The sequence below is a fragment of the Lutjanus erythropterus genome, chromosome 4 (assembly GCF_056507025.1).
Source record: "Lutjanus erythropterus isolate fLutEry1 chromosome 4, fLutEry1.hap2, whole genome shotgun sequence".
NCBI lineage: Eukaryota > Metazoa > Chordata > Actinopteri > Lutjaniformes > Lutjanidae > Lutjanus > Lutjanus erythropterus.
Window position 1 is genome coordinate 9,621,308 of NC_139320.1, and position 14,352 is coordinate 9,635,659.

At 40.8% G+C, this 14,352-nt stretch overlaps 1 protein-coding gene across 2 annotated transcripts in view; it reads left to right on the forward strand.

The window, feature by feature from the left end:
* The window catches only part of npas1 (neuronal PAS domain protein 1), a 98,137-nt gene that overhangs the window by 73,362 nt on the left and 10,423 nt on the right, over positions 1-14,352 (forward strand). For both annotated transcript variants that reach the window (XM_084716911.1, XM_084716910.1), the window contains 2 exons: positions 1,974-2,063; positions 11,946-12,120. In XM_084716911.1, the coding sequence (XP_084573037.1) occupies positions 1,974-2,063; positions 11,946-12,120 (265 nt within the window). The remainder of the gene's footprint in view (positions 1-1,973; positions 2,064-11,945; positions 12,121-14,352) is intronic.

Sequence of the window (14,352 nt, forward strand, 5' to 3'; positions counted from 1 at the left end):
GTGTTTATGTGTGTGAGTGTGTGTGTGGCTGGAGATCCCGGACGAAGCTCTGGTTGTGAGTTTATTACAGTTGATTGAAACAGCTCCGGTCTATAAGCTCATTTTCTCATGTCTCTGTGCTCTATTTGTTTGTGTATGTTTTTATGTGTGAGCTTGTCTAAATGTCTGACCTGTCTGTGTGTGTATGCAGGGTTATGTCAGATTACTTTGAAATGTCAGTAACTTAATACAAATTACATTGCAATTTAGTAACGTAATCCATTTTCTTATAAAAATGTGATTTAGTCTGTATACTTTTGTATTACTTCAAAATCAAACACTGAAAATGTTGCACATTACACTAAAAAACTGGAAAATTTGAGTTTCACAGATATTCTGTTTTCTATTCAAAGGAGAAATCTGTCATATATTTACAGTAATAAATTATAGAATAATCATGATATGTAATCAGATATTAAGCAAACAAACTTAACTGAAATACTTGCTTCTTTGACAAAAATGCTACAGCCGTGGTCTCCTTCTTTAAAATTGCTATTCTGGCCTGTAATTTGTGTTTTTGTTTGCCCATTTTAGACTTAACATTAATGCAGAATGTTCGCTGAATGAGTTAATGTCTGTTTATGAGTCATACGAAAGCATTAATAATCTTTTAGAGGGAGTAAATGTTTTTGTTGGTTAAACTGAGCAATATGTTAATGTGGTCTTGCAGCAGTAAGGCAGGCAGTCATTGAACTCCATCTCCAGAGTGTATATTTGCAGAGCAGTGGGCTTTTGTTGCCAGGATTCACACTCCTGAGCTTCCTGGAGTCTGGGGAAGAGGCTGCAGGGGAAACAACCTGCTTCAACCATAGCCCACCTATTTAACCTATTTATTAGTCTATGGCTCCAATTGACTGTTTGGACTACAGAACTGGTTTTGGATGTGCATATTGCTCTTTTAAATGTCTAAATACATATTGAATTCAAATGATATGCATTTTCCATATTCACCATTAACAGTTGATCAGATCAAAAAACTTTATAAAATAGTACTGGGACAAGTTACAGGTGTACTGGGAATATTCTACAACCAATTGCAAATGTTTTTATTGCTACTGTTTTTTAATCAAAGGCCATGTTCATCTTTAATTTTAATGTAAATGAAATGGAATGAAAACCCCATTATCCTTAAATCATTGTTTAAAAACACAAAAGTAAATATTAGTTAGGTCATCATTAACAAAACTGACAACAAATCCTGAGAGGAGTAACTTACTTTGATATGCAGTGGAACATTCTCAACAGTGACTACACGGCTTTGTTAAATCGCCAGTTTTGATTGGTTGATTATGGTATTCTAAGGTATGTCACTTCCTGTGATTATTTTATGATCATTGCTATGAATAACAGACCGTTGTTGTGACAATTCCAGTCATAGACTCAATACCCAATTAAGAATTTTTAAATCAATAAAATCAGAGCTGATTATAGTTATTTTTCTGTAATATGATATCTTAATCCCAATTACATGTAATCTATTACTAACCAGTCCTGTACTTGTGTATGTGTGTGAGCATATGTGGCTTTTTTGCTTCTGTTCTGCTCTCTGTGTGTTTAGTAATGCAGGTCTTGTTGACAGCTGTTGTGTGTAGCTACAGCTTGCATCTATGGGACTTGTTTCATGTCTATTCACTTTGTGCGTTTGTGAGTGCTTGTACGTGTGTGTGTGTGTGTGTGTGTGTGTGTGTGTGTGTGTGTGTGTGTGTGTGTGTGTGTGTGTGTGTGTGTGTGTGTGTGTGTGTGTGTGTGTTGCATTTGTGAATTGAGAGAAGAGGCCGAGGGGTGACGGGTTGTTTGTTCTCTAGCTCATTGTAATTTGTTCGATACACACTAATTGCTCTAATTTGTCTGTCTTGTTTCTGTTTGCCTTTGTGTGTGTGTGTGTGTGTGTGTGTGTGTGTGTGTGTGTGATGTGTGTTTTTTTATGTGCGCAGTCTCTGGATGGCTTTGTGTTCGTGGTCAGTCATGAGGGACGGTTCCTCTACATCTCAGAGACAGTTTCTATCTACCTGGGACTCTCACAGGTAAGACGACCTCTTTGCACACACTCATACACACACAAACTCACACACACAGAACAATCCTTTGTATACAAGTGCATTTGCACACACACATGTGCCTATCTTCTGCTTACGCTTTCATATCCCCTCCCAGGAGTGTGTGTGTTTGTGTGTGTGAGTGTGAATATCTTTGACTGCACTCTTTGCGTTCATCTCTGGAGTGCAACTCTCATGGGGCCGATGCTGTTCTCTCTCTATGTCTCTCTGCCGCCCGCTCTCCCTCTCCAGGTGCTCACCTCTGTTGATTGCCTGTGGCCTCTTGTACTGTGAATGTTAAGTCCTGCCATTTTGCCCAGATGCATAAATAATAACAGTAATTACTGGCCCAGCAATCAAAGTGTCGCCCCAGCGCGCTGGGCCTGTCTAGGGGAACAAATCGATAGGCATCTTAAAAGCCACATTGATTGTAGGGAGGGGGAAAAACACCAAGGGGGATGGGAAGATAGATAGAGACAGTCGGAGAGAGAAAGAGAGGGGGAGGAAAGGAGGAGAGGTGTGATAAGAGAGAGATGTTTCCAAGTAAGAGGAATCGGTACAGCATGAGAGAGACGGAGAAAAAGGGAAGTTAGTGCTACAATAACAAAAGTAAGTGAGTGGTTTTAAATGTGGAAATTTGTTGTGATTGAGGGTCTACCCTTGGTGGCATTAATAGATAAGTTTGGATTCCTTTCTATTCTATCTTAGCACAAATACTTACATGCTATATCAAAGGTCATTTATTATTATTATTATACAACACAGATGTACAATGAGAGTTGCAGTTCCTTCAGGCTATACACACATACAACATACATACAGATAATTTAACTCAGGGTAGAATAGGATGAAATATAAAACAAAATAAAACTGGAAAATGTATACAGTTATTTACATATATATATAAATGTGTACACCCAGGAAATAATTCTGTAGTGTATTTTTTGAATTTGCGTCAAGTTGAGTATAAACAGTAGCAGCAAGATGGTGATGAGAATATGGTCGACATTTCACACAAGAAGTTCAACATCCGGGAAACATTGTCCATCAACTTCATTTGAGCACAAAGCATCACTGATGTAAAGCCCACCTGCCCTCATCCTGCCAGAATCTTGTATGTTGCGTCCTACCAGCTCAGAACTGGTCCACCTGTCAGTGCAACAGCTTGATCTGGGATGTTGTGGTGGAGCAGGTCTCTGTAAGACGTGAGCACAACAGTCTCTGGTTTCCTGTGTCCCATAACCCGACATGTCCCTGCTTACGTCTTCTCTTCTTGGGGTTGCCTGTGGCCAACTGATCCAACTGATCTGACGATGCACGAGCAAAAGATTCTGTGTGCATTGTTGACTGGCTCAAGTTCCGCTGCTCTTTAATCCCAGCGCCACGTTTCATCTTCCAATGCTTTCGAGTATATTTCTGTCATAGGAGATACATGTTTCAGTGAAAAAACAGCAGATTAAATGAGAAAAGTAGTGAAGTTCGAAGGAGCTACAGCATCTACATGCCATAACAACACCATATGTTACCATATGGTGCAACATGTACGTTGCCATATGTATGAAAGAGTCATTGGTCGCTGTAAATCTTGGCTGTTATCAGCCACCTCCTAACACAACTACAGTGCAAGAGACAGAGGACAAAATCCACAGTCCTCATTCTGTGTGAAAATGCATTTTAAAGTAGGGCAGACAAATCGAGTTGCAGTAATTTTAATATGAAATGTCTGTAATGTATGAATATAATATGGACAGTTCCTTCCTGCCAAGCCATGGCAGAGGGATGCTTCTTGGTAGCCGCATGTAGGTTTGTTTCCAGGACATAATGTGACTACAACGACCAAGTGAATACCCTCCTGATTTGTGTAACTCAAACTGCTGAAGCTTCATATTACTTTCAGCTGAACTTTCGAATACATTCATGCTCAGAATAAGGATGGTAGATTTTGTCCTCCATCTCTGAAGATAAATTTCTACTTAACACAAGGGATTAACTGGAGTCCTGCCATCAATAACAATGGCATAGGTTTCAAATGATAGTTCAGCATTGAATTTCAACCACTGATGGCACCCTTACAACACCAGATGGATGTATTGCACAGGCCACATTGTTCTATAATTATAATCCTCATAGAAAATTTGTTTGTATTCTATGATACAGAGCAACATGAGACGATTGTCTCATAACTGAATAAGAGACTGTTGCAAATACTATGATGTGCATTCATCGTTTTACCTTAATTCATTCACTATGATACAGAGCAGAAATCACAGCAAGTTTGGATTGGAAATGCGTTTATGTATCCTCGTTGGCAACAGCCATGACCAGCAGCATGTTCTTGGATTGTCCATACGTGAGACGAGGACTATCTTGTGATATGATATCTCATGACTGGCTTGAGGGAAATTCCTCAAACTTGGCACAAACTTGGACTCAAGAATGGACTGATTACACTTTGAAAGGTCAAGGTCACTGTTACCTCACAAAACACATTTTTGGCCACAACTCAATAATTCATACGCTAATTTCACACTGATATTTAATAGGTTAAAATGATGAAGTAAATTCAAAAGGTCAAAGGTCAGCTTCACCATGACATCATAATGTTCAGCTCTGTATCAATCCTTTGCATTCCTCTGTAAAAATAGTCTGATGTCTCTTATTGGAAATTATTCACTGGAATCATACATGTCAATATAGTCAGAACTTCAGTTTCACCAAAAAAAAAATAATACACTTAATGCATTTTATTAAATGACTTCAAAGTCTTCACCACATATATTATATGGGTCTGGACAGATATGGATGCGAAGTGCAGCTTGACTGGTTGGCGGAGGCAGACAACTATGAGGCAGTGATTCTAGATGTTTGAGTCTTTCTTCAATTTCCCTAAAGCAATGTTTTACTTTCCTCTTTGGGTGAAACGTTCAGGTCTATTTAACATTTGACCACACACCAGCATCACTGATAATAATAATTTGCATTTGCATTCATTTCCACAAGTGGACAGAGCTAAAGATGACCAAGGCACATTGTGATCAATCATTCAAACCACTTTCCAAGGTGGTTTGGGATGCATTTAACCACAAATTTTTGTAATGTAAACACAACAGTACAGTACAACAGCTGTAACAGGGAAATGCGTCATCAGTGCTGGATGTGGTGGATGTTTCAATGACAGTGTGCCAACAAAAAATATGGATAAGACAAACTGATATACGTGGTTGGAGTGAAAGTGAAACCAAAGCCTAATCTGTATTTGATCTCCATGTGCTTTTTTTGGTGACAGACTTACATGATAGCTGTCTGTAGGCCCTTTAACCTGCACGCAAAATTAACATAGACAGAGAAAAATTTTAAAGACAAGTGGTTAGTTGGACACCTTTAAGACACATGACAGAGACATTTGTGAATGGCAATGTGTCTCAGCTGTAAACTTGTGTTTGCATCACTGAAACACTTTAAAACCAAGTGTAAACAGGGTTTCAGAGAGTGGTTGGATGTGATTAGAGATATGCTCTCATGTCACAGTGTACTGACACACCCTGAAGTACACCTGTATCTCACTGCAACAGGGGGAAAACAGCAAAAACAGGATTCTCTGGGGCTGTTTAGTCTCTCTTTAATGTTGTAGTTAATGTAAACAATCTCCACTGGCATATGAAAGTTATAGGAGAAAACACAAGCAGTCCAAGGTGACTGATCACAGTAATACCACGTAGTATCTTTGTCCTGCCAAAAGCTCAGATATGCACTTACATTGTTGATGAGGGAAACACCAGCGTTGGCAGATAGGTGCATATTCTCAACATTAACAAGTGATCTCTTCACAGCTGGTCTGGAGAACAGGAATGATTATAGTGGCCAGTAACTCTTTTAATGAACATATGGGCATGTCAGTATTTGATTTACGTACAATAGGCTTGAAAAAAAAAAATAGGAACCTGTTTGCACCTGTCTTGGAGTTTCTTGGGTCTTCACTTTGCAAAGACAAATGCGTTAATATCTCACATGTACAGATTAAAACATATAAGGTCAAAATATTAAAAGATAACAAGCCAAAACAGTAAGCCAGAGAGGTGTAAGCCAAAAGACAGAACAAAAAGGGAGGACACAGCGAGACAGAGAGAAACATATAGAACAAGACAGACAATTACAGGAGAGAAAGAAAACAAAGGAGAGGAATACAGGAGAGAAAGGGAGACAGTGGTAAAGAGGAGAGGGAGAGTCTGAGTGTGTAAATAGAGTTTAAATGTGCAGTAGGAATGAAATTCGCCCTGGGATTGCCTAGGTAAACAAGACAGCCGAGGCTTTGGTGGAGATGCTAATAAAACAGAGCTGTTCTTATCAGCTGAGCAGATGGCCTAACCCATCACATCTACTCAAACAGGGCCTAAGCCGTCGGCATTCTAATGAAATTATTTATGATCGAAGATTACGTTCAAAACCTTGAACATACAACTCGGCGTTTACCTTCCTGAAAAGATGAGAGCGAGCGGGGATGGAGGGGGTTTATGATGAGAGAGACAGGCAACCCAAAAGGGCAGATGGAGTTAGGAGTTGAGGAGATGAGTTAGGGGGGGATATGTGAGAAGGAGTTTATGGACACATACTGTACGATGAGGAGGAGAAACGTACAAAAAGAGTGGAAGAGAAGGTGGGAGGGGGAGAGGACGAAAATGCTTCAATATGTGTTGGCGAGTGGAGGCGGTGGACACGGGGGAGAGGAAGGACAGACAAATAAACGATGTTCTGAGTGAAAAAGTGTAACTGGTGGTTTGTTTTAGAGGGCATGTCGCCCCTAAGGACCGCCCCTGCCCTGCCGTCTCCTGTCCCCCCCGTCTGACCCCTCTGCCCTGGCTTACACCCTGGGCTGCTCCCCTGACAGGGGGGTTGCTTAGCCGGCTTAGCCCAGGTCAGGCTCCTTGACCAAGGGCACAGCCTGCCGCCCACTCCCCCGACGCCCCCAGGTATCATTTTTCTTCTCAGGCCGGAAGCACGGGGGATAAACCTGGGAACACCACATAGCAGATGAGGTGGTAGAGGAGGCGAGGACAGAAGGATGGATGGAGGAGACAAAAGGGCCAAAGAAGGTGGAAGGATGGAGAAGTAAAGCGTACGGGCTGGGAGGAGGAGAGGAAGAAAAGGGATAAATGGGGTAAAGAGAAGGGAGGAAGGATGGTAGATTAAGGGAGGAGAGAATTGATCTGGGAATGGTTAGTATGCAGCCCCCGCTCCCCCTTCCTCCCCCCCTCCTCTACACCCTCCCTCCCTCTCTCCTCTCCCATCAGTCAGTGGAGGGCTGAGGGCTGAGAGTGTGTTGTGGACCACTGCCCGGATGCCTCATACATATTAAAGCCCCCTGCTATTATTTATATCATGTCTCTCCTTCCCCTGCTTGCTGCCCTCCTCCCCCTTTCCTCCTCCCCCCTCCCCCCCACCTCCCTCCTCATCCCCACCACCACCACACTGCCATACATACGTGCACGTGCATGTCTTCACACACACAGATGCACTGACAGACAACCCACTCACACAAACAATGACACACAATGACGTGCGGAAGACACAAAAACAGACAGTCTAGTCACATACGCGGAGAAACAGAGGTGCGCCGTGTGCTTGCATACGCACAAACACACACACACACACACACACACACACACACACACACACACACACACACACTGGGAGAGATTTGAATGATCTCGGTCTCTCCTCACGTCTCCCCCCTCGCGCCACATTCTATACCTGTTTTTATGTCTGAGCCTGACTCATCCTCTCAATCGCTCCGTCTCTTTCTCATCTTCTCATTTCTGTCTGATCTTTTTTCAATCCCTCCCTCCTGCCTCTGATGGAGTGATATTATTCGGATAGGTCTTAAGCCCGCTAAAGCCCATAAGGACCTGTTTGTCTCTCTACCTTGTTTTCCAATACCACAGGGCCAGGAGGATTGTGTCTCTTTCTTTCAGATGGCCTGGTCCAGTGTTCAGTGGGCAGAGGTAAATTTAGTCCTTTAGTTTAAAAAACAACAAGAATTCCCTTTGCTAGATAGATAGATAGATAGATAGATAGATAGATAGATAGATAGATAGATAGATAGATAGATAGATAGATAGATAGATACAGGTGTCTGAAGCAAGGTTCATCCTCATTTCTAGAAGCCATTTACTTGTCAAATATCCAGCCTCTTAATGCATAGACATGAACTCTTAATTTTTAAAACATTAATGAAGGAGTCAGTTTTGATGTCAGAATCAAAAGGAATGCGGCAGAAGAATCCAGCACCTAGTAATTACACTGCTGACGTTACATCTGCATAATGAACAGAAGACAGATCAGAAAGAAACACTTATCCTTTACATTCAGGGTGTTGTGAAGCTTTTAATGCCATAGGATATTTATTTTAAGGGCCTTGAACATTATGGACCATTATATTTAGAGGATGTTTTATGGCAGTAAAAGGAATTTATATACTTCTTAAGAAAATAATTCAGGACTAATTTTGTTCATCTTTTTCTTGTAACCATCAACTTGGTTTGTATCTGTGATTAATCACTGTGACAAAGCAACTTAAAGGAAAGCTATAGTCAATGTTTTTTTTGAATAATAATGTACCAAATGAGTCAAGTTAAGTCCATTTTATTTAAATAGCACCAAATCTCAGTTAATTAGTTAAAGTTATCTCAGGGTACTTTGCATATAGAGCAGGTCCAGATCGTACTCTTCATGATATTATTTAAAGAGGTCTGATCTTTCCCACCAAGAACAAGTACTGAGGTGACTGTAGTGAGGAAAAAATCTTTTTAACAGGCAGAATCAGACTCTATGGTGGGCAACCATCTTCCACAGCTGCTTTCAAGGAGAGAGACAAAGTGAAAACAATGTGAAAAGAGCAGCTCATAGTGATGAACCTACGTAAAATTATCACCTGCATCTGCATCAGCTCTATGGAGCTTTATAGTGAGTTTCAGCTCATTGTTTAGCAGTCTGGCCACAACTTTAGTGTTTTGATTCAGTGTCACTAAAATCTTAGTGTTGTTTTGGGCCACAACATTCAGCTGTTTTCGGTGAAGGAAGCTCTAAAAACTTACTGTATACTTGCTCAGCACTAAACAACAGACAGACACAGTTAAGGCCAAAATACACTGCCGCCATCGCTTCATGCCACTGTCCCATTTCTCACCTCGTCGCCCTTGAAAAAACACATTTTTCTAGAGAAAAGGCTGTTTTGCACTTGAGTACAAGGTTGGCCCAGCTGCAGATGTAATTTACTAGTTTGTTGTTTGCTGTTCACTTTCGTTTTAACCATTTCACTTGCACTTGTGCTGTATTCACAAGGCAAAAATGAAATAAATAAACTCCAGTCATTCCCTGCGTGTACATGCTGGCTCCCACAGCAGCTCTTCTTCTTCTCTGCTCCCATGGCAGCTGGACTTCCTCCTCTCATCTCTTGCTGTTGCTGTCTTTTGTGTGTGTGTGTGTAGAGCAATGGATGAGGAGAGACTAGCTTTTGAGGTCAAGAAATATGCAGCGTGACACTTTCTGTTGGTGCTAGGAGTGGCATTTGACGTGCAGCAGTGCTGCAGCACAGTGTTTTGCGCTATAGCTACTAGCTGGTGAACATAGTGGAGCATTTAGCAGCTATAAGAGCAGATGTTTTACTTCTAAGTTGGCAGAGACCAAAAATAGAGCTAGAAGAGAGGTGGCCATCATCAAGAGGCCAGAAAGATGACTCCAAATGAATGATAATGATGCTCTGTAACTCCTGGATTTGTAAATAGGCATATGATATGTCAATGTTATGTTCATAACTTTTCTCTGCTCTCCCCAAATGGTAAAAAAAACCAGTTACTGCTGATTTAAAGTCACAGTGAAATGGAAGTTACGTATCTTAATCTTCTGAAATGTAAGCAACTTCAGAATGAAAGGGAGTGTGTAGGCAGGATAAAGTTATAAAAGGAATTCAGTCAAATCTTTCAGATGTGATTGAATTGTTAGTGAAGTTAGTGAATACAGGACAATATTGGCTGTAGTGAGAAATGGAGCAGACTTGAAGCAGAAAACTGTTGGCATGCACCCACACCGCCCACACCTGTTGTCAGATCAGCAGCAGAAGGAGATTGAGGGAGAAATTAATGCACTTCACCTCAACCAAATTGTTTAGAAATGTGAACAATGTTGTTGCCAACTGAAATACAAACATGCACGTCCTACTATGATATTTCTCTGCTATCAGACCCTCCCTTTGTCACCGTGGCTACAATGACCTTCAAACTAATGGTCAAGTGCAGTTTGAAGTCAGCCACAGTTACTACAGAACTTATAAAATCAAGCATGAATTGATAAATTGTTCCCTGGAGTTCAAGACAAGTTTTAAAATAATATTTTTATAGTTTACAGGGAGAGAAAAGAGAGATTGTGATATAAAAATACTAAAACAATATTTCTTTTACATATATTTAGCTTGTAACAAGATTTAACAGAACAATAAACAGGGAGAGTCTTAAGACTTAGAAAATTGTTTCTTTACACTTGTACATGCATTTTTTTTCACGCACATTTCATTTGCCTTCTCTGTTCAGTATTTGAATTGATGAGGCCTTGAAAAGGACTCTTCTTCATGCTGAACATCTTTCTTCCATGCATTTCTTGTCTTAATCTCTACTGTCAGTATCAAAAAAAAAGTTTAAAAATATGTCATACGTAGCCTCTTTCTGGTAAAAGCATATTTTTTTTTCATTTTGTAGGGGAAATAAGTCCATATGGTGCCTATCAAGTCTAGCATTTAATAATATGTTTTTTACGGGTGGCACAGTTACAAAAAACAGGGCTTCCCCCGAGAGATTAACCCCTGCATGGGACAAAGACACCTCTGCCCCTTCTCTCATCCTTCCTCACTCAGTGGGGTTTCCTCCATCTTTACCCCTCACTGTTCCTTCAACTCATCGTCCACCGCTCTCATTCCTCCGCTCCCGCCTTCCCCGCTCCCAGTCCTTCCTCTCCTCCGGCTGTGATGTCCTTGAGGGCCTGCTGAAGCTCCCATAAAGCCTGCAGTAAATGGCTCTAATCCGGTAATAAATGGCTGTGTCCTACAGACAAGGGTGTGAAGCTGCTGCAGCCACGGCTTTATCAGATGGAATGGTATTGGCACACACATGCACAGACACACACACACACACACAGTCACAGATGTAATAGAAGCTGCATATGTGTGTAAGCATGCATGCTCCCTCACACACACACAGACACACACACACACACACACTCATTTATACAGTTTCAGATGGAATCACATCTGCTCCGATTGTGCTGCTTTTATGGATGCCATGCAAGAGCAGCGCCACTATTACCTTTAAATGATTAGAGATGCGACTATGATGCATTATGATGATAGGATCATATAGAGCTGTATGAGCTGTTGCGTCGCTCTTTATGCCTGCTGGGATGGACTGTAACTGAATGAAGGAGCAGGGAGGGACGAGGGGAATAAGAAGAATAGTAATGTGACCTTTGGAGATACTTGGAGTTCACCTGTTTTTAATCAGCAAATACAATTGATTTTTATCTCCCCTGGTTTTATTTGTGTAATACTGGAGTCACTTGCTCCTCTGAGACTGGACTTAAATGTATGTGCATGAGTGTGTGTGTGTGTGTGTGCGTGAGAGAGAGAGAGAGAGAGGGAATGTCTTACAACCTCCACACTCCTTGTTGAGTTGTAACCCAGAGCAGCGCTTTCATTTTCCTGTCATAACATATATTGATTTTTCCTCTGTGTGTGTGTGGCTGCATGTGTGTGTGTGTGTGTGTGTGTGTATTCAGTTATAATGCTTTAAGCTTCTGTTCTTGATCAGCGTGTGTGTTTCTCTTCAGGTGGAGCTGACCGGCAGCAGTGTGTTTGACTACATCCACCCAGCGGACCACGTCGAGATGGCCGAGCGGCTGGGAATCAGGCCGCACCTGAGGGCCGAGGCCGGCTGCCTCACGGCCCCTGAGAGCGCCTCCAGTTCTGCATCCACCTCCTCCCTGGCTGGTACCCCCGAACCCGGTATTGATTATTCTGTCAGTTTTTACAGAGACAGCTGAAATAAATGATATTATTCAAATGTTTTGTTTAATTTAAAAACAAAGTTAGACAAAAACAATGGACATCTGATATAGACAGCGCATCAATACATTCTATTACATATATACACAATTTATTTGTTTTATTTGTGGTTTGTTTGTTAGGGACAGATACAGTATATGTAGACAAAGTGAACAATCCAGTATCATAGTGTTTGTGGCCTCTTTGAAAACTGAGATTGAAACAGTGAGGTAAAATGATGGTAAACTACAACAAAATATCATAAAACTGAGTAAAAACTGAGCACCGCAAAAAACAATAAAGCACATATTTAAAGATATTATGCTGAAAAACAAAACATGAATACATGTTTATTCCTGGCCAGGATTTGGTATTTCTGTTGAAAGTGGTGCAACAGATTTCAGGTGACCGGGTAGTGAATTCCAAGACTTTTGTCTTTTCACAGAAAAAGCTGTCAGAGCAAACAATGTTTTACAGAATGTAACTTTACAGTCACCACTTGAAGCTGCTCCGGTGGATCTGCTCTGTGGTTTCTTAATGCGTTCAGAGAGAGGCTGAGAAACATGTCCGCTTCAACGTTTAAATACAAGCTTTACATAATGAAGATCAATGAAGTTTGTGAAACTTAAACTCTTGTATGTACTTAAAATGAGACTATGATGGTAGCTTATTTGCTTTTTTCGAAATTGACAAGCTCCAATTGCATAGACGCTCAACAGATTTAGATACAGACTGGCCCGAGACCAAGTTGTTAAAACCGTGGGACGCGAGGTGCAGTCAAAAGTCAAACAATTTCATATCATCTTAAAACAGCTCCGGTTAGCCTTAATGGTTTTACAAATATTTTTAGCATGATTTTAAGTTTTATCCCGAAATACTTGATTGTGTTCTTGTTCCATGAGCTCATCTTGTAAGATTCAGTGACTCTGTTGCAGGTAGATTTTTAATGGAAGGACAGATAGATTTTGTTTTAATAGATTTTAGTGTCAAACAGGAGGTGTCAAGCCAAGCTGATACTTTTTCTAAGTCTTTGGCTTTTTTTTTTTTTTTTTGCAACAGCATTATAAGATTTGCCAGATACGTGGACCACTGTGTCGTCGGCGTACAGAAGACCTACGTATATCAGGGCATATGTATGTACATACATCTGTAAATTAAGTAAATCAAAATAATGCGAGAAAGGAAGTGGTTAGGGCTGTTGGTCGTACTTTACAAGCAGAGGGAACGTGTGTTCAAAATAAATAAACAGTTGCCAGACCTTATTTAACTTTCGGTAAGAGCCTCAGGTGGTGTCATTAAGGTGCTCAAGTTTACAACATCACCTCACAAATCATTCATTTAACCAGCAATGTGGAAAAATCTGAAGCCTGTGTCTGGTGTGACAATAACTTTGTCTTATCCAGTTCTATCGAGGATAGGAGTCCTCGATCAATATCTTTGCTTCATATAAATGAGAAGTTTTGAATATGTCTATCCAGAACCTGGCTACATTCTGTCCAGTCAACTCCTGGACAGGTGAAGACTATGGAGCATCATTAAGAGATAGTTTAGATGATATCATGTGGGGTTGTATGAGGTACTCGATAGTCAGTGTATTAACTACAGTAGATGGCAGTCGACATGCCCCCAGTTTGGAGAAGCAGAGATGAGTACCAGCATGGAACTAAGCAATGAGCTGCTGTGGACGCGACAGGGTCAACTGCAAAATTTTAGCCGCTTAGAAAAGGTCCACATAAAAAATCTGTATCAGTTTAAGTGTACGCTATATTTTGAATATTTTCACCACTTTACCTTGCAGTTAGAAAACCTTTTCTGACAGGAAACCAAATTTATATAAGCCAAATACCTCTGTCCACACTTTGCTGAATCCAAACTGTCTTTTTAAAAAACACAAGCCACAGAATAACAGAATCTACCTCACAGATCGAGGCAGTGGTAGAACAGGACCTCTTAAGTATACCAGTGAAAATATTCTAAATATAGCGTACACTTAAATTGATGTTGATGTTTTTTTTTAAGGTGGAGCTTCTTTAAGTGGTTAAAAACCTTTTGTTTCCGATCTTGTCCACAGCATTTCATTGCTTAGCTTCCATGCTGATACTTATCTCTGTTTTTCCAGACTGGGAGAGGCCTGACCATCTGCTGCAGATAATTCAGTGACTATCAATAAGTTCTTCATAAAACTGTGCATCA